The following is a 19,407-nucleotide window of genomic DNA, read 5'->3' as shown; positions in this document are numbered from 1 at the left end:
TTTGGGTAGAAAAAATATCTCTTTGCGGTCAGTTTAACGCAAGAATGAGATTGAAAAAGGCAGAGAACGATGCAAGAAATTTGCAAACAAACTTAAACAGTAGCAGCAGCACTAACATAAGATGCACCGATACACTCTTTCTTGGCAACGTAACGAAGTATTTGGATTTACACCTCGTAAAATTTCTCCACGTGGGTAAAAAGTTATTTCGAACAGTCGTGAACGTTTCAGCATCGAACACACATAACTTAACAAAAATTAAATTTACCACTTTTTACGTTCGGAGCTCGAAAAAAAATGCAGCCGCAATTTGCTCTGTGTAAACAAATTTAATACAAAACAAAAATCTTACTAAAATCTTTTAAATCGTTGTTTTGAGTTCAAGTAAACTTTTCTCATTTTTGTACACAGTCGCATGTCAAAACAAACAGTATTTTTCGTCTCCTGAAATACACTGCAATATATTGAAGAATTGTAGTGAGGTATCAAACGTTGCCAACAAGACTTCAACTGATTGCCATCGCAATTTCACCCTGTGTATTGGTTTAGCACATGCATATTCCTTCTACATTGACATCAGTTCATGTATTTACGACAGAGCCTGGAACCACAGTTACATGAGATCTTGTGAGTGTCATCCTCGATAGGAAACTTGTAGTCATACGTCAGTTCCTCCCCACGATAGATTTTGCGCAGCGCGAATATCACAATGTGCTTTTTGCCTGGAAACGTAACAATAAAACTTTTTGAAACAAGTTGAGGCGAAATGTAACGGCCCCAAAACGAGTTATAAATCGAAGTAAAATAGATATGTCTTATTTTTCAAACGTTTTGTATGATGTTTTCGGCACTTAAACAATAAATGTTTGAACAAAAAAACGTGGAAAAAAAACAGCGAGTTATGACATTAAATTCAAGCGACTTATGTCACATTAAATGGTTTTAGCCTAAATTCGTTTTAAAAATACGTTTGTAGCGGTCATTGAGGTTTAATCAAAAACTAAGAAATAAAAAATCCAGAACCTTCAACTTGAACAATTCTCGAGTAGCAATTTGGTTCACACGAGTGATTTATGAATCGGGCGCTTGATCCACGCATGGTTGCGTCCACTACGTATAAGTCATCCATGCGGAACATGTAGCATCCAATACTTTTGCTTTCGTAAAACTTTTCTCGTTTATCGGTGAGCTCTCTCCGAATCACCTGATGCAGAAAACGGAATATTATGTTGTATCTTTGTAATATTAAATAAGATGAAAAAACGGAAAATAAATATGTAAAAAAAGTTGATCGGGCTAAAATTTTTGCCTAGTTTTATTTTTTGTAAATTAATAATTCTCTAACTCTCATAAACATGAAACACATAAATATCATAAAAACACTCTAAGTAAACCAAAGGCCAACAGTCCTATCTTACCTGTTAAAAGACCTTACAAACCAAATTGTTTCAAGCAATGACACCACCATAAACTGCGTGTATGTTATTTAATAATGTCAAACATTTTTTTCTGTTAGCTTAATGTGCTCGTTCTTTCTACTTATTGGGGAATTGATAAAGTTTAAGCACATGCGATTTCGCACCTCGCCAGTATATTCCATCACCATCTCGCCAGCCGCCACATCCCGCTTACAGAAGAGACCACGACCGTGAATGGATGAGCGGTAGACGCCCACCGCTTCACGAGCGAAAGTTCGAAGATGGCGAAAGCGCATGGCCATCGGTAACTGCTCCATGCTTGTCGCGCGTCTGCAATTCCAAAATTTGAAATTGTTAAAATAGTGTTTCGTTTGTTTAACATATTTACAATCAATCCTGTAATTGCTGATTTTTTTTTAATCTGTGGGAAAGACCTAAAAAGTCTTATTGTTCAAAACATATCCTGACAATGCAAAGCATAGCAAACGCAACATATAAGCACTGTTAAAGTTTTTGCTTTCAAAAACAGAATTCGGAATAAAATGTAACCATACACGCCAAAAATGTTACATTGCTTTAGTTTAGTGCATAGGCCTATTAGCGGCGACCTACTTTACACAGACTAACTTACTCTTTGTGTTAAACGGGGATTCTACCAATATCCCATTGATATTATTATAAGTTACCGGTTGCTGAGTTGAAGCATGTCGTCATCCTGGTTTCTGTCCGGTATAAACTCAGGTGGAAGTCGATATTTCGATGCGAGGAAACTAAACATGTCGGGTTTGGATCTCCCTTTGTATTTCTCAGCACGACAACATCCGTTCGGATTGATGTGAATAACCTGTTGCAGGAGTATACCATTTCTGGTTGGGCACGCAGTAGTTGATAAATTTGTTAAATAAGTAACATGCATCATTGTCTTGAATAGTGATGAATAGCACAAAGCGTAGCGACTATGTTTTTCATCCCACGAAAAAATTAATGCCGTTTCTTTCAAATGTATTCATAAATTGCCAGAGTTATACCACCCATAAAATCACCTCAGTATAAAACACTTCATACAAAACTATCATTCACAGTAACTTCGTCGTTCCTATCTACCAGTTTGCAACTCGAGAAATTGATTTTCGATCAACAAACGTGTTTCTTAATAACAAAACGAACCTCGTCTTTAGCTTTTTTGTGTTTGTGATATTTGGCTCGATATCGGTGACAGTGACGTGCACCGGGTAGTTGCTCGACCAAAAATCGAACGGCGTCATGTGACAAACCCAGGAACTTGTGTGGGGTCATAACGGATGAGAGGGCGAGACAAGGGTTTCCCCCTTTCGCTGTTGAACGACATTCTTGTACAGAAGTGTACAGTTGGTTGATCAACTCTGCAACGATAAGCAAAAAATATATTCTAATATTTGCAAATGTTGCAAATAGTCCAAAGTGTACAATACACTGTCATTTTATGTTATTTTGGAGTCTTGCAAGCGCATGGCGATAAAAAAATAAACCTAAAAGGCAAAATACACACCTTCACACCTTCAAGTCCTTTGTCGAGTTAAAACATTACGCAACCGATCGCCACTTTATAATCATAATTAATACTTGGTTAACAACCCACTCGTGTTGGCGTGCTGCCAACCGGCACATTAACACCAGGCAATACCAGTTGGCGCAAGTAGTTTTGGTTTACGCCCTAATTAGGAAAGTAATGAGGTCAAAATCAAAGCGGCTCGTACGTCACAGGTTAAAGTTTTGTCGATTGATTGTTTCAGCAAATGACATGTCCAAGAAAACGCGATGAAAGACTTGTAATAGATTTGACCAAAATTTGTTACCCACACAAAAAAATTGGCCTCAATTACTGCGTCTTTATTTAAACTTACCTCAATTTAGACAAAAGCGTAATTCCAGAAACTTTGTCAGGTAAAATTGACCGCAATACGAAATTTAAATATTTTCACTTCGCCAAACGCGCTTAACCAATTGGAACGTGAACCACTAATTGCTGCGTAAAAATATGCTATCTGCTTATTACAAGAAAATGCAGGATTATTTTTATAAATACAGACTAAAAGCTGACCGTAAATGCTATTTACCTTGTAGATCCGGACCACTAGCATAATATCCATCGTCGCTCTTGATTTCGTAAATCAGGTAGGGAAGGTTTTTGGCAGTGGGTGAACCGACACTAGGGGGCGGTGGTAAGCGATTTTCGCGGTTTGTTTTCTTGTCGCCAAGAAAAATATTGTACATGGACAAAGCCTGCAATAATTCCGTAAATTTTTACTGTGAGGATTAGTATCACCAAATAGAAACATAAAATTAACTCTCAAATTATTTAACATAAACTGGTTCAGCAAAATTTGTGTTCGGTGACAAAAGGAGCATGTGCAGAAACTAAATCATGCAACTTCTGAAACATCACAAGTTTCGACAAAAAATATTACTTCTTGTTAAAGATGCTGGTGCAACGAAAAAATCCATACAAAAATAAATGACTGAAATAATAAGGCAAAGTTTTGGGACACGCACACTGCACACGAAAACGAACCTTGTGGAACATGGCGACGCTCTGAAAATTTACAACTGTCAGTTATTCATATACGAACTAATATGTATTTAAAAATCATAATAATTTGAAGCTTAAGTTGAAAATTGTTCGATACCTTTAGATATGGCAGCTTGTGGGGTTTAAACAACTCGTTTCTTTTCGTATAAATATCCATCAAACACGAAGAGTCGTATGAACCATCATCAGGGTGAACACTCCAAGCTGTACAAAATTATAGACAGTGATATGAAACAAAGCAAAAACATATGCTGTTAACCAACCAAATGAAAGGTTAGATACTATAAGTGTTCATTTTGGCCGAGCATGGTAATGTTGACAATAAAACATCTCTAAAAACAGCATATAGCCGTATTTATTGATCTAACATCCGTTTAGGTCTTTGCAATCCTAAAATGCAAGTGTTGCAACAAGCACAGATTTACCAAAACAATCAGAACGGTTTTATCTCATGATGGCAAAAAAATATCGTCTAGTAATTATAGTCACTAGAAATCTTACGTGTGTCAATCTCGTGGTGTTGAAGTGGAGATTTCTTTTCTTTGCGCCGTCGCTTGACTTTCGAAGCGACATCAATTTTTTGTTTTTCGTGCGAAGTTTTGCGTTTCTTGATTTTCTGAGGTTTTTCACTAACACTGGATTTTATCTGCAACCAAACGAAAAAAGTTGAAAATATTTCAAATTCCTAATCAAGTAATGGAAAATAAGAAGGTCTGCTAATATCAAGGTACATAATTTCGTAACAATATCAACTACATACAGTCACTCTAAAATACAGATTTTAGAGATTACAGATTTTACAAACATACAGATTTCGTTGTTTTGTTGTTTGCAACCGGTTTGGCAGTGGGTGCAGGGAATCGTGTAGGTGGCAGTGGAAGCTGGTTCGTTTGGATTTGAGTGTTGATGATTGAACGAACTATTTCTTTTTCCTCTGGCGTAAGGTTATTCTTGGCACTGTAATAGTTGATCATGTGTTCAAGAGCGTTCATTTCTCCGGGAGGACCTTGTGGACGAACCTGCAATAAATTGTAAATTTGTTGTATTGGGAACACCTCGGGTTGCAAATGTTTTAACAAATGATCGGGTTGCAAATGTTTTAACAAATGCTGATGTTATCATCACTACAAATAACAAAAAGGCTTAAAACCTTGAGGTTTAAGACACACCTGGATGGTTAATTAAGTTAAGTTTAATAGGGCATGTTTAATGTGTTTACTGCCAGGCCTATACTTATTAAGTTGACCATAGCTGCTTCACAAAAAAACTACGGCCATAAGTATTACCTCTTGGGGTGGATTAAAATCTTCATTGCGACGTTGAACGGGCGCAGAGGCCAGGGGAGCGTTAACAGGTGGACGTAATAAACTTTGTTCCAACCCGGAATTCCTTAACTGCTGTCCCGTGTTTTGCCTTGGCATCTGATTTAAGGGTAGATTCAGCGACGATGACGTCAGCATGTTGTTACCAAGAGCACCGGTCATCGCCATGGTAACACGCAGCGAATAAGACAAAGGTGATCCAGTAGCAGGGTTGGCTGGAATCTGGGCAGGATTTAAGGCGCTTCGTTTAACAATCGGTGGTGCAGCATATGAATTTCCACCCACCAAGTGTGGTGACGCGACTGGCTGGGGTTGATACGTTGTTATAGGTAGCTGTTGGTTGAATGCAGGTGCTACTCCCATTGGCTGGTAGTTTAACTGGGAAGGTTGTTGAGGTTGACTGTGAAATTGTGCATTTGGTGGTGAACAAAACTGATTCGGAGGGGGTGCGAACAAGAAGTCTTGCTGCTGCTGAATAGGAAAGTTCTGCTGTTGAGGCATAGGAGGATCTGGCGACTCCAATAACGTTTCAACTTCATCTGCGTTTAACACTGGACACTCGCTTGTCGACATAAGGTCGTTTGTGAGAGTCTCCATCGCACCGCTGTCGACAGGCACCGACAACTGATCAGGTATATCAATGCCAGGCGGCACAAGCGTTTTTGGCGACGACAGGTCGGCCGACAACGAGCGATTTTGTTCATTTTCAGGCAATATACCAAAATCAACACTGTCATTTCCTGCGACGGGTGTATCAGGTACATGCAAGACGGCAGTTTCGACGGTTCGTTCGTCGTCTGTACCACCGACCCTTGGAACTTCAATGGAATCGTCTAAAGTGCATGGTTTGCTTTCGGCTTCAGGTTGGTCTTTGGTCGAGTTTACTGCTGAGTCCTTATTGTCGGAAAAGTTTTTGTGGAACTCATCAACCGATTTTAGTATTTCTTGCAAAATCTCCTCCACATCTTGTGTGACTTGGGCGCCCGAATCGATTGTCGGTTCTTCAGGGGGAAAAACTGAAGTTTGAATGTCTACAAGGGAAAGCAAAATTATTAGCAAAGACATAAACGCTGTGTGTTAATATTATGTATTAAACAAGATGGGGTGGCGAGTAAGCACGATTACAACTTTTCATGACGCATTGATATGGTATCAAAAATTACATAATGCCATCTTACCTTTTTCAGGTTTTGTTTCCACGTCGCAGTTTGGGGACGCTGTCGTGCTTTGTGGTTCCGTTTTGTTATGGTCGGACTTTTTATCATCTTCATCTTTCAAGGTTTTCTTTTGCGGTGACAATTTCTTCAGTATAGGCTTTGGAAGTTGTTGTTTTTGCTTGCCTATAGCTTGCTTCGTTTTTTTCTTACCACGGGGCGACTGAGAGCGTTTCTTTGAACTTTTCTTCGTTGATTCACTCTTTGGCTGTGACCTGGAGTAAGATGCGAGTGCGTAACTTGGCGACAAACCCGAAAAGGATTTGAGGCAAATAAATGAGTCTCTGCGCGGGTAACGACGTGGCGGGGTTGACACCCTTTCTTCACAAGTTGGCGGTGAATCATCTTGAGGCGTGGTCATCACAGGCGAAACCCTTGCGGGCTTTTCGCTGCTGAAATGCCGTGTCCTCATTCGCGTTTTTTCTGGTGTTTTAAACTTGACCTGATCGTCCGTTGATTTTTGGCTGCGCGTCCTTATGCTGTCGTGAGACTTGCTACGTTCACGTGAAACTGGGGATATTGGAGGGTTTTTGGCTGAGGACCGAGTAAAACGACGAAGAGACACCTTTTTATCTGCAGAGTCGCTGTTACTGCTACTGCAGGAATCACTTTCAATAACATCACAGTTTCGCAAGACAACAACAGGTTGGGAAATAGGTGACATTTTTTGTCGGGGACTCTGTTCGGCAGCTGATTTGTTGTCGTCTTTACATGCATTGTCGTATTTTTCTATCAAAGATTGTTGCTTCTCGTCGGTGTCTTTGATAGTAAGTATTTTATTTTCTGCTTCCTGAATTTTATTGTTTTTCTTCTTTGGAGATGCTACATTCTCAATTTTATTTTCCAAAGTACCATCCTTTACTTGGTCTTCCTTTTGCTTCTTAGGCGATATATCGGTGACGCTCACGGAGACTTTACACGCACGGTCACGTGACTGTCTGGAAATTCGCGAGGCTGCTTCGAGACCACTTTCCCCTGGCAACCGTTTCCACAAGGATTTTTCCTTAGGTGACGGAACGAAACCAGGATCGTTGTCGACAGAACGAGATGAGCTGCGTAACCTCCGCTGTGGCTGTGTAATATCTTCGTCACTGGCCGATCGTTTCGTAACCTCAACGTCACGCTTTAAGCTGCTAGATTGTGATGACGTGTTCGATTGTTTGTGCCACCACAAACTTGCAGTATCTACAGTTGGTGATTTTGTGGGTTTCGATTTTTCGACTTCGCCAGCTTTGCGCGCGTTCTTGATCAGTGCGATGGTGGCCGACGCTTCGGATTCTGTTTCACCCGATTTTGAAACAAGATTTTCGTTTTTTGTGTCCAAAAGTTGTGGCCCCTCATTCGCCAAGTTTACAGCTTCAACTTTATTATGCGGGATTGGATCGGCACCCGTATTTACCGAAACATTTTCAAAACTTTTTGATTTCTTCTGTTCAACAGAGGTTGATGCTACTGTGGTATTTTCGCTGGCTGCTGGAAGCTCCTTGCTTTCCAGCGTTTGAGACTTTGTACCAACAGGAATACTGATCGTGGCAAGATGAGCATCTCCATCACGTGAAATAATAGGAACCGACCCCTTTCCACCACCTTTATGGACGAGATCAGGACACTGCTGAACAGTCGACCCAGAAGCACCAAAAATCAACGTTTCTGGTTTGGTGATTAAACTGCCTTCGTCTTTACGTTTTTCCAATGTGTGCTTTTCTTTTAGACTTACAGGCTCAGCTGTTGCCACGTTTGCCGTATTTACGTCTGAATTCACTGGATCGGCCTTTTTAGGCAAATCAGAACTCAAACTAGGCGTATTTGGCAGGGTAACCGGCAGATCCACCAAACCACCAAGAACAGGTTTGCACGTTTGTACTGTAGGTACTGGGAGGGAACTGACAGTTGTTACTTTTGGTTTCGTCACTTTCTCAACAGCAGAAGTGCTCGCTAATGGTGGATTAAGATATGGATTGTCTTTGGGAAATACGAGGGTCGACGGCGGCATTTGGGACAATTTTGGCACAGATTCGATTGCACGGGCAGGAATCGGGGTCACCAGTTGTGGCAAAGTGCGGTTGATGCTAGAAATGATGGAATAAGTGCCGCTGTTCTCCTGCATATGATGGCGAGACCCCCTACGTGTTGGTGAGAGGGGACCGATGTGAGGAGAATCGTCGATTCGATCCACCAACTTGCTTTTGCACGGGATTCTCGGAGATAATCGCTTAGACTTTGGTTCATTTTCTGGTGCTTGATGGCGATCTGCGTTAAATAGTATTAGTCAGTAAACAGACAAAACTGCTTAGCAAAAATGTGGTACTATGGCGTTGTCATGACATGAAGTCTCAAAAACATGATTTGATATGATTATTGCACTTTGCCAAACAAATATTGCGGCTGATGGGAAACTTTTCACCGTGGTCCTAATAACACGAATAATTGGCAAATCGCTGTAAGATGTATTGAAAAGTGTTGGTGTTAAACGGAAATTAGGTTTTTGTGAAGAATTCCAACCCATACATCACGAAGTCTACGTAAAATGGTAAGTTAACGCTTATATTAGTATATATAAAACATTGATTTAGTAAAACAGTACCTGGTTCGGCAGAGTGTGATATTGTCATGTTGTTGCCAGATGATTTGTCGTGATCCGAGCCATCAACGGAAGGTTTTCTGTCCGTCACAGTAACTGTGTAAACTGTCTTTCGATTCGCTGACACAGTGCTCCAAAACACCCTCGTTACCCTACACGAAAGTATTACATAATCTACTAATAACCTTGCGCAAAATAATTTAAATTAAAAAAAAAAAACTAAATACCTGAATGAGATTGGAATAAGGCAGTCTCGTGTATCTGATGCGAGTGCAAGTTTCCCGAGCTGATGTACAGTGAGTGCACCCACAGTGACGGTGATATTTGCAGCTTGCATTCCACGTTGCCATCGTCTGTTCGGTCGCATTTCTTCATTATCGACACAAACAAGTCGATGAACTTCAAAATCCTCATCATGCATCACCTGCAAAAATGTTTAGGAGATAGAATAACAGAAACATGGAAAATTTTGTTTTCATTTAAAAGTCAAAACAGTCGTTGAGCTTTATTGAAACAAAAGTGTTACCTAGGCTTATTTTCCACAAAACAAGATGTCATTACAATTATTTCGGCATTCAAAACCCGACGTTGTCTCAGTATTGGCCCTTGTAAAAATACTTTTTTATCTCACTCTTTGGGCCAGCGTCATTCCCTAAAAATTTCTGAAACATTCGTGTATCGTCTTTCACAGCGAGGAACAATAGGTCATAACAACTGTCCAGAACATACGTTAAAAATGTTTTAATGATACTTTCTGAAGATAAATGTGGGTGTCATACACAAAACAAGTCAAGAATTCGTGAGAATTTCCCCATTTCTTAAACATAAAAATACATTGATCGCTTTATTGTAGTTTGAACCAACATTCTGGTCGTTTTGAAGTCATTTGTTATGATAAAAAAACTAACCTCTTGTTTAACGTGCTGTGGATGACGGGAACAGTAAACTTTTTTGTCCATTTGAAAGAAACAGCCCGAATTTCTGGCGCACATGAAGTGATAATTCTTGGGGCAATCACGAGTGTGGCATCCGACTGTTGCACCCGGCATACGACAGTAATCACATTTCTGCAAAGGTTTAACCATGATATGTAAGTACATAGGACACGGGCTTGGAGAGTAGCATAACTATGATATGAAACGCGCTGCCTCGCTTGACATGCATTACTTTTCCGATAATGACAATGTTAATTTTAGTCTTAAATAAGCATGGTGGATGTACAGTTAGGTCCAAACTTTGGCATTGTTTAAAATGGCTCATTTTTAAACTTTACGTCCTCAATTTTGCATTTAAAATTTGGTGATGTTTGAACTAGGTACAAAATGCCAATTTAAAGTTTTAAACCAAAACCACCCACCATCATTTTTCCCCTTGAAGCAGCAGAATGCACATTCTGTAATGATCCGTCGTGTTGCTCGAAAACTTCTGCAGACCACAAGGCGCAATTCACATGCGTCCATTCGTCCTGGCCGCAATACAACAAACGACCACCGTTCTGGGAAGCAAAGAAATATTATTATAATCTGTCTTTTACGTAGCATTTGGAAACGTTGTTTGTCAATGTCAGTTTACAGGGTTATGTTGAGCAGCAGCGCAAAAACGATAATAAAGTATTATGGTAGAGGTTCAACCGCCCTTTCTCTCGTTCAACCCGTAGTAGATTTTTGTAGAAACAATTACTTAAAAGTTTTGTTTACATACAGATCCTACAACGGCAAAATGTATTTTGATCACTAAAAGTCACGTAAGCATGTCGAAGTTACTCATTAGGGGTTAATTTTTTACGGTTCAGATCAGAACCTCTGCAAAGGGCATTTTTTGTTCGAAACAACATCAGACAAATATTTAATTATGCTTGGGAAGAATTGCGATCATACATGATCGGAAACTAAATCCCTGCGGATCACTTGGGTCGTAATTAGTCGCAAATATCAAATTCCAAGACTAATGACATATGGGTCAAAAACGTAGGCAAATTATTTGGGCCGTATCAGACAACATCAAACACTGTGGATTGAATAAAATGCGGAAGAGATATTACAAGTGGTCGATCCAGTCCGACTCATCAAAAATGCCGGTATGTTTACATTTGTGCGAGTCGCGACAATCGTAAAAGGTTGTAATTGTCAGGTGTACAGTAGCACAGCGAGACGCTAATGGCCGGATACACTTGCTTTAAATCGCTGGGAGACAATTCAGTAGCCAGGTACTGGACCCGGCCGAAAATCTACACACCCTTCCGTGCCAGAACACTGACAGAGCAAGCTTAGTTATCGCATTAATGGGGATTCATCAAAGCGCATCTTCCAAGAAGCAGTTGGTGAAAAGCGCAATCGTGATTTAAATGTGGATTGGCGGTACTTCAGAAGGGAGACAAATTGTTTTAAATGTCGCTATTGTTACAGGAATTTCACCTACATGCCAGACTTTTTTCACTGAGTAAATAGTAGATCAAACAACTGCTTCACCGACGAAGGAAAACACGCTTGGGTGTAAATAGGCGACAAGAACGAATGGAAGCAAATAGTAGCTTATAACGTTCAAAAGAGATGGACGACATACTTTAAATTCAAAATAAAACATGCCAAAAATATGTGTACTTCGAATTTGAAATTAGAATCTTCTAGCTCGTTGCACGGTGGATGAAGACTGTAATGAACCTTATATCTATTGATTTTAGTTGATGAAAAAGTTATTTAGGTCATTCTTCCGTAAAACTTTTAATGTTTTTTACGAAATGTTAATCACATCGACGTTTTGCCACGTTTGCCCCAGATAAAGAAAACAGTACGAATGAACATCGAGTTGTAAAAAATGCGTTCTGTCGAAGTTAAGTTGCAAAATCACCAAATAAGACAACATAGTAATGCAAAGACTTACCATAGGTTTGTCATCTCCATATTTAATGCAGAAAATGCATTGTCTTAAATCTTCTGCATCCTTCGAGGGGGATGACCACCGCTCACTCTTTAGCGGGCTGTTTATGTATTTGTTTGGAGTTGAAATCGGGGTTCCTGGGGTGAGGGTGATGTCTTTGTCCAACCACTGCGCATAGTCGTGTTCAGGAATAGGGGGCATTGTGGCGTGGGGCAACAAGTTCCTACAAATTAGGATGTTTTTAGATTTTGAAAAAAATAGAAGGCTATAAATTTCTTTTTGGCAGCAACAGAACAATTAGACTGAATTAGTAGCAACTGGGTACTTTGGAAATGTTCGTATCTTTACATTGCTGGTAATTAGTAAAGTACATTTTTGGTTGATTTTAGCAGGTAAAATTGATTGGCAAGTATGCTACCACACAAGTGTTTTACACAGGATACACATTTTTGTACTTGGGATACATGTTTTAACTTAACGATTGGCACGGAAGCAAAAACCATCGTTGGTCACAAAAACAGACTGACTCACTCGGGCACATCGTCCACATCACGAATGCGGCCTGTCTCAAAGTTAAACCATGGAAACACGTTTCCCGCCTCCTCCTTGAATGCAGCCATCACTGCACGTCGATCCTCGTCATTGGGAACAGACACAAGAATCGCTCTCACATCAGCGTAGAAAGCGTTCAGTGATTTGTATCGCCGATTGTGAACAGCGAACCTCACAGCAAATAAATCGTGCGGTCGCTTCGTGACGTCATCTTCAAGACCCGGCGACGCGTGTGCAGGTGAGGCGCCCTCTGACGGCGGATCCTTGTGCTGTAAGATATATTCATAAACATTACTGATAACAATCAAGAGCAATAACTACCAACAAAGGCGAAAACCTTAAAACACATTTTTGAAATATAAAACATAGACGAAAATCCTACACAGTACAACAGCAGAAAAACAAAAAAGGTCACGACAGTGAGTTGAAGATTATCTTTTTTGTTTTTTGGCAATTAGCAAATATAAACTGGTTAAGTTCACCTTTTTAAGCGTACAATACATGGCCCGATTGTGAAAGAGAGCCATCGTAATTTCCTCCAACCCCGATTGAATCTCCTTTTCAATAATCGTCCTCCAAGGAGGAGCTGGAAGTTGAGAGAGAATCTTGCGAATCTTTTCAGCATCGGGGGTGGATCTATGAAAACATGATTTTGTAGTTTTTTTGACACAGAATCCAAAAAAAATTCACAAAAGCCCGATTCCACAAAAGTATTTTGTTCTCAATATCTGTTTAATTTTACCCTTTCGAAGGCTCCACAAAGCTGACAATCTCTTCTTCAAGTATTTGCTTCAGCTTAACTCCTCTGTTGTCACAGTCAGGACATTTGTATTGGACGTTGTCAGGTAGATGGGACAAGAGCGTGTACATTTCAACTGTGACAAAATACAATTTAACCGTCAAAAATATTCCCTGATAGAACTATGCAAAAATAAACATAACGCATCAACTAAAAAAAAGTAAATGATTAGTTGAAAGATTAAAACTAAAAATATAAAGTGGGCAATGCCTTAACTAGGAAAATGTTTAAATTACTCAATTTAATACTTGAATCAAATTTAATCATAAAAGTGTTTTCCATTGATTGGAGTCTATAAGATAAAACAAAAAGTTACATTCACACACCCGTTAAACTTTCACACTTGGAATGAACCCATCGTTTACATCCAGCACATTGAACCATGCGAGTGTCAAAATCCTCATCACTGTAACATCTGCGAGCAAAAACAATCTCACAAATCAGATCTCAAAATAGTCACTCCACAACTTATTTTGAAAAACTCTTATGGAAACGTACAGCTGCATACCTTTGACAAATAGGGCAGTAGTTTCCTTTGTCGAACAAATCTCCACATCTCTGGCACATGGTGAAATCGTGAGTCCAGTTCGCACCAGGAAGATTGCCGGGTTTCGATGCACCGCAACTCTGGCATCGAACACATCTCATACAAACCCAAATACCACTATCCGATTCTCTGCAATACAATTCCATATTAAAAACATATGATGAAGGACAGACAATATATTCGAAGTCGTGTAACTAGGAAAGTTAAAAAACACCTATTTACCAAAAAAATATTAGAGAAAAAACCCCGAGGTCAATAGAAATGACTGCAATTGAAACTTTTGTTACGACTTCACTTAATAATACATCTGTATCCTTATTCGAGTCTTACTTGGTGGGGTAAGAAGGTCCCAGGCATTCACTGTGGTAGGTCTTTCTGCAGTGACGGCATTCCAGAAGGTTCCGGGTTTGACCGCAAACATGACAATACCGGCACCTAAAAGCAAGCACACCCAGCTTTACAAGTCATGAACCGCTGTGTATTTGAAATGCCTAGAAAAGTAGAAACGCCCACCTTCTGCATACCCAAGTGTTGTTGGCCATTGCAGCCAGCACACGAGGCTGGTCGTGCTTTTCGTCAGCACAACACACGTGGAAAGGTTCACAACAACACGCACAGTGAACGATCCGGTTTCCAACTTGCTCCGATGTGCCGAGTGAACCACAGAGAAAACACACAATGCGTGGAGCAGCCGGGTTTGATGTTATCAGAGAGTGCCCTCCCATTTTCCATAACTGGTCGAGGTCATACGTTTCCTGCAGATTATAATAGAAATGGTTCATGCCCAAAAATTAGGAAAAACGTATTGTTCGTGTTTGCTGTTGATAGAAATGCTGGTTTGTGTCTTATGGCTCAAAATATTTAGTGCCGTTAATTTTATCCATAGAAATTTAAGAGATTCAATTTTTGGTAAAATGCGTTTAGTAACACCGATACTCTCACACATAACACTAGAATAGTGGTTTTCCTATATATTGCCAGTTTATATGTACTACATCATATTTAACGATGTATCACATATACCATTTATAATATGTTTATAATGGATATATATTTGGCACCTACATTTCATTGAGTCCCTTCTTTTTTTTCAAGTTTCTGCAAGCATAATCTAATGGGTCCCCACACATATGCATATGCGATTTGGTACCAGTAAAAATAGGGCACAATCATTGTTAGATATTTACCAATTTACTATACACATCATTTGATCTACACATATGATTGTTTTTGCAAGCAAAAACGAATGGGTCCCCACATGCGCGTTTGTGCGGATTATGGTAAACAAACATCCTGGTTATTTTTACATTCTTAAGAAAAAACTTAACCAACTTCAGCCTTAACCCAACTTTAAAAGTTTTGTCCAAATTCTTTTTGCATCATTATTGTCATATAATTACAAAAAAACAGTAAATAAGAACAGGAAAATTACTTTCAATTTAATCTTATGCTTTGACCTTGCTATTGTCGTTCAAGGTCAGTTTTTAAACACAATTTTCCCAAAATGAAAATGTGCTTGATAACTTAATAAAACGACATAGCATAACTGCGCAAAAACAGCTGATTTCTAATCATCAACACGACTGTCTCGTAAAACGTCCATCCAGACGTCAAGCTGAGCACTCCCGCTGCATTCACCCGCCTTAATCGTAAACAAGTGAATTCTGAGCACTCCCGCTGCATTCACCGGCCTTGATTGTAAACAAGTGAATTACTACCTTGAGAGTTGAGACTTCTATCTGACTGACAGTGTCCACATATTATGGGCTGTAAAAGTAACTATTTGGCCGATTAAGGCAAATTTTTAAATACCAAAGAATAACCTACTGCAAACAATTGTTTAACATTTCACCACATTAGGGCTTGTATTTCTGGCCTAAAACTTATCATTTTGGGGTTTAAGGGGTAAAAATGGGTGAATCCAATAAAAAAGTTACAAAATCTTTAGAATAGCTTACGTTGCACCAACCAACAAAGCATGAAACCCTCAGATTATGTACTTGGGTCAGTACAGCCAATTTTTAATTTTTTTCGTTTTGGGGGCCTGTGGGTGAACCGCTGGGTCGTTTTGGGTCAAACTTAAGGAGGATCAAATTCGGAACAATAACTAACATCTGTGCAAATTTGAAAAACTTTAAAGAACTCTTTCTTGACCAAACGCATTTAACAAACCAGCAGTAGACAGAAACGAATATTTTGGGGTTTAAGAGGTGAAAATGGGTAAATCTTTTTTTAAGATTCAAAATTCTTTGAAATGCCTTATATTTCACTAAACAACAAAGCATATAACTCCTAAATGAAGTACTTTAGCAAGTATAGCCGTTTTAAAAATTTCACGTTTTGGGGGGCTGTGGGTGAACCGAGGGGTCAAACGGGGTCAAAATTCACATGGACCATCTTTAGACCAATATCTATAATGTGTGTAAATTTGAAAAAGTTTGAACCATTCTTTCTTGACCAAAACGTGGGAACAAATCCGCGTTATACGGAAAAAAAGAAAAAAATATATACACAAAAACAATATGTGTCCCCTTCAGGGAAGGGGACCCATAATAACTGTACATAACACACGCACATAACATAACATGCGTCTTTGAGAGACCAAGTAAATTAAAAACTGTTATGTGGTTCTGTCTGGGTAAAAACATGTTTTTAATTGATTTGGTTGAAATTGCCTTCTAAAACCAATGATTTCATTGTTAAAAATGGGACCTCAACTTACCTTCCAATTGTCCATTTTGACAATAGCTTGCTTGAACGGACTGAAGACGTCAGGATAAGAACTGTTGTATGAAGATGGTGAAAGAAAAGTTTGCTCGTTGTGTGAAGGAATCTGGCAAAGCAATAAGGATTGGCCGCAATTAAAAAGTTGGTATGCATGAATATTTTGCATTGATTATCATGAAATACCGTTGAAGACTTAATTGAACCGACAGTCACGTGATCACGTGTTGTTGAGGGGTCGGGAACGTTGGATGAGAGCAAGGGAACTTTCTGTTGCTGAAGACGTGAAGATTTTCGGGAGCCTTGAAATGAAAATATTGAAAAACTTTTGTTTGTTAGGCTGTAAAAACATTCGAAAATTGACAAAGTGTTTCTTTTTCAATTTTTTTTATAGTTTACAACTTATAGTACAAATAATGAACACTAGTTTTTTTATTTAATTTACATATTGTACCAGTTAGATGTTCACTTTTCTTGGCTTTCTTGCTGTGTAAACTTGCAGGGACTTCTTGATGCAAACATGAACTACGCTTAACACACTTTGAAACTAAAACTTTGTCGTTTCCATCTCCACCCTCAATAACAGCTTTCCTACAAAATAAAGCAATAAAATTGATGGATGTTCGTTATTTTTTCGGTTTGATAATGATATATCTATTAATATTCTACCTGCAAGGTTCACATTCGCCGCATGGAGGCGCCATACATGCCTCGCATTTGCCACAAGGTGTCGGTATACCGTGACGTTTTCGTGATGGGAGAGTTTTCTCTTTTCGTGCGACCATGGTAGGATTAACATTTTTTTGTGGATGTTTCATATCATCCTCATTTTCTGACGACGAAAACTGAGGAGGGTGGTCTGAATGGAAAAAATGAAATATTATGTCTCACCTACAATACAGGCTTTCTAAAAAAGATTGAAGTTACCCTTGAGTTTTTCTGCTTCGGCGGCGATCTTGTCTCTCTCGTCTTTAGGGAGCGCGCTTAGTTGGGGAGACACGTCATCATAGGTCGCCTTCACTTGCCCTGTCACGAGCGATGCCCTGTCGACACATTTACCAGATATTGTTTACCAATTTGCAAGGCACATTTGTAATAGTTTTATTAACAACACCTATCTTTTTTCATTTCCACTTTTTTAAATACATGACCTTTGCAAAAGCTCTGATTTCGGGTTCAATGTATAGCGGCGTTTCCTTTAAGTATGTGCCAAAAAAAAAAAAAAAAACGAGTCCGTAACAGTTGTCTAAAAAATTTCCATGACGACTTACAGCATTAATTGATAATGTTTGTGAAGTGACAAATTAGTTGTCCAATCATTGTGATGCTAAAATGGCAATCAGGCATATCCATGGGTCGCTGGAATTTTCAAATCCTAACTTATTTTTTTAAATGCGTGGGTCGGTTCAAGAGAAGTTTAAAACCACCGAACTGTGGCTGTAAAATAATTATATGTTAGCAATTCAACAGCCCTGACCTTCTGCAAACGTGTTTGATCCTTGGACCTTTTCCGACGACTTTATTTGTAGGAGTGTCAGTCTGACCCTTCCTGCCTCTTCCTCCCTTCCCTTCGGCCTTGCTCGTCACGTTGCGGTTTTTCACGTGACCTGATGACGTCACTTGGCTGGAGTCGGACTTTGATGGCGGGGTGACGTCATCCGCGTGAAACATTCCCGATGAAGGAAAGCTCGCCTCATTTGATGAAGATGAGTTTTTGCGCAGACCATCTTCTAACGCTTTCATTACGGGTGCTGAAACGTGTATTGCAATCAATTCGATACAAAACAGTATTTGTGCCCAAAACAGTAATCTTGGTATTTTGTGCCTATAAATTTGCAATGACAATTCTGAAATTGGTACACATCTGGAAAAAAAACGCCACCAACCGCCTTCCAGCAAGCACTTTTTATAGGAACGAAGGCTTATTTTCATTGCCTAAAAAAGTTTAAAACGTCAGGATTTTGGGTGAAGTTATTGCAAAAGTTGGAATCCTAAAGATTAGAATTGATCGCGTGGCTTACTAGAAGTGTCGTCGGATTTTATTCCAATTAGCTCTGGTGTACTTGCATCATCCCACACAGGTACAGTACCAAAGAGATGATAAGCTTGCTTTCTTGGTGGACTGATCGTCGTACTGTCGTCCGAATCTGTAGCAAGGGCAAACAACAAGAAGGGAAACAAAACATTCAAAAACGGGACACATTTAGTTGCAACGTTGTATCATTTTGCCTTCAAAACTCCGCATTGTAAATATAATTAATGGAATGCGTGATTGCATAATAGGCAAGAGTTAATCATACACGTTCCTGCGCAAATTTTGACAGAATTATACTCTCAACGAAAATCTTTGGTATCAACAACTGCAATACCTTCAAGGGTCGGTTGTTTAATTTTTGCTCCCCGCTTGTTGTGTTTTAAATGATGATGACGTCGGCCGTGCTTTGGAGTGTTGGTAACATCTTGCATATCTGGAAAAAAGTAACCGGCCATTTTCGACGTATATTTATGAAAGGTAATTTTTATAACAAGGTGACGACCGTTTTCACTAAAAAGATATTGTGACTTGCAGACCACACACCTCTTTTCTTCTTTGAACGATGTTGTAATACAGGGATGCCTTTACTTTCGAAATACTCGGCTCCCGAAGCGGACAGCGAAGGTCGAAGTTTTGATACAACGTCGGGACAAACCTAAACGTAAAACCATAATCTTCAATCTTAACAATATTTAGATCAGCGACGCTGGTGCTCGACCACAATCTAATGAACTTCGTACAACAGGCAGCAAAGGTTAGGAAAAAGTTT

At 39.4% G+C, this 19,407-nt stretch overlaps 1 protein-coding gene across 2 annotated transcripts in view; it reads right to left on the bottom strand.

Annotated features, from left to right (window-relative positions):
* The window catches only part of LOC145212586 (histone-lysine N-methyltransferase 2A-like), a 28,810-nt gene continuing 9,403 nt past the window's right edge, over positions 1–19,407 (bottom strand). The window contains exons 17-49 of one of the 2 annotated variants that reach the window (XM_080080755.1): positions 19,182–19,293; positions 18,973–19,071; positions 18,625–18,750; positions 18,081–18,354; positions 17,531–17,646; positions 17,273–17,462; positions 17,058–17,194; positions 16,790–16,905; positions 16,602–16,712; positions 14,393–14,634; positions 14,210–14,314; positions 13,841–14,008; positions 13,659–13,747; positions 13,276–13,408; positions 13,016–13,169; positions 12,513–12,802; positions 11,985–12,204; positions 10,462–10,599; positions 10,013–10,171; positions 9,332–9,528; positions 9,108–9,256; positions 6,488–8,773; positions 5,274–6,340; positions 4,797–5,006; positions 4,489–4,633; positions 4,085–4,191; positions 3,970–3,990; positions 3,515–3,680; positions 2,586–2,800; positions 2,105–2,262; positions 1,583–1,748; positions 1,024–1,204; positions 1–722 (exon numbers count right to left, since the gene is read on the bottom strand). In XM_080080755.1, the coding sequence (XP_079936881.1) occupies positions 577–722; positions 1,024–1,204; positions 1,583–1,748; positions 2,105–2,262; positions 2,586–2,800; positions 3,515–3,680; positions 3,970–3,990; positions 4,085–4,191; positions 4,489–4,633; positions 4,797–5,006; positions 5,274–6,340; positions 6,488–8,773; positions 9,108–9,256; positions 9,332–9,528; positions 10,013–10,171; positions 10,462–10,599; positions 11,985–12,204; positions 12,513–12,802; positions 13,016–13,169; positions 13,276–13,408; positions 13,659–13,747; positions 13,841–14,008; positions 14,210–14,314; positions 14,393–14,634; positions 16,602–16,712; positions 16,790–16,905; positions 17,058–17,194; positions 17,273–17,462; positions 17,531–17,646; positions 18,081–18,354; positions 18,625–18,750; positions 18,973–19,071; positions 19,182–19,293 (8,193 nt within the window). In that variant the 3' untranslated portion in view covers positions 1–576. The remainder of the gene's footprint in view (positions 723–1,023; positions 1,205–1,582; positions 1,749–2,104; positions 2,263–2,585; positions 2,801–3,514; positions 3,681–3,969; positions 3,991–4,084; positions 4,192–4,488; positions 4,634–4,796; positions 5,007–5,273; positions 6,341–6,487; positions 8,774–9,107; positions 9,257–9,331; positions 9,529–10,012; positions 10,172–10,461; positions 10,600–11,984; positions 12,205–12,512; positions 12,803–13,015; positions 13,170–13,275; positions 13,409–13,658; positions 13,748–13,840; positions 14,009–14,209; positions 14,315–14,392; positions 14,635–16,601; positions 16,713–16,789; positions 16,906–17,057; positions 17,195–17,272; positions 17,463–17,530; positions 17,647–18,080; positions 18,355–18,624; positions 18,751–18,972; positions 19,072–19,181; positions 19,294–19,407) is intronic. The other variant, XM_080080757.1, reaches the window with a different exon arrangement.

This window comes from Phallusia mammillata, chromosome 2, assembly GCF_965637545.1.
Source record: "Phallusia mammillata chromosome 2, kaPhaMamm4.hap1.1, whole genome shotgun sequence".
Lineage (NCBI taxonomy): Eukaryota > Metazoa > Chordata > Ascidiacea > Phlebobranchia > Ascidiidae > Phallusia > Phallusia mammillata.
The sequence above is the reverse complement of the archived record's forward strand: the minus strand, read 5'-3'. Positions and strand labels throughout refer to the sequence as shown.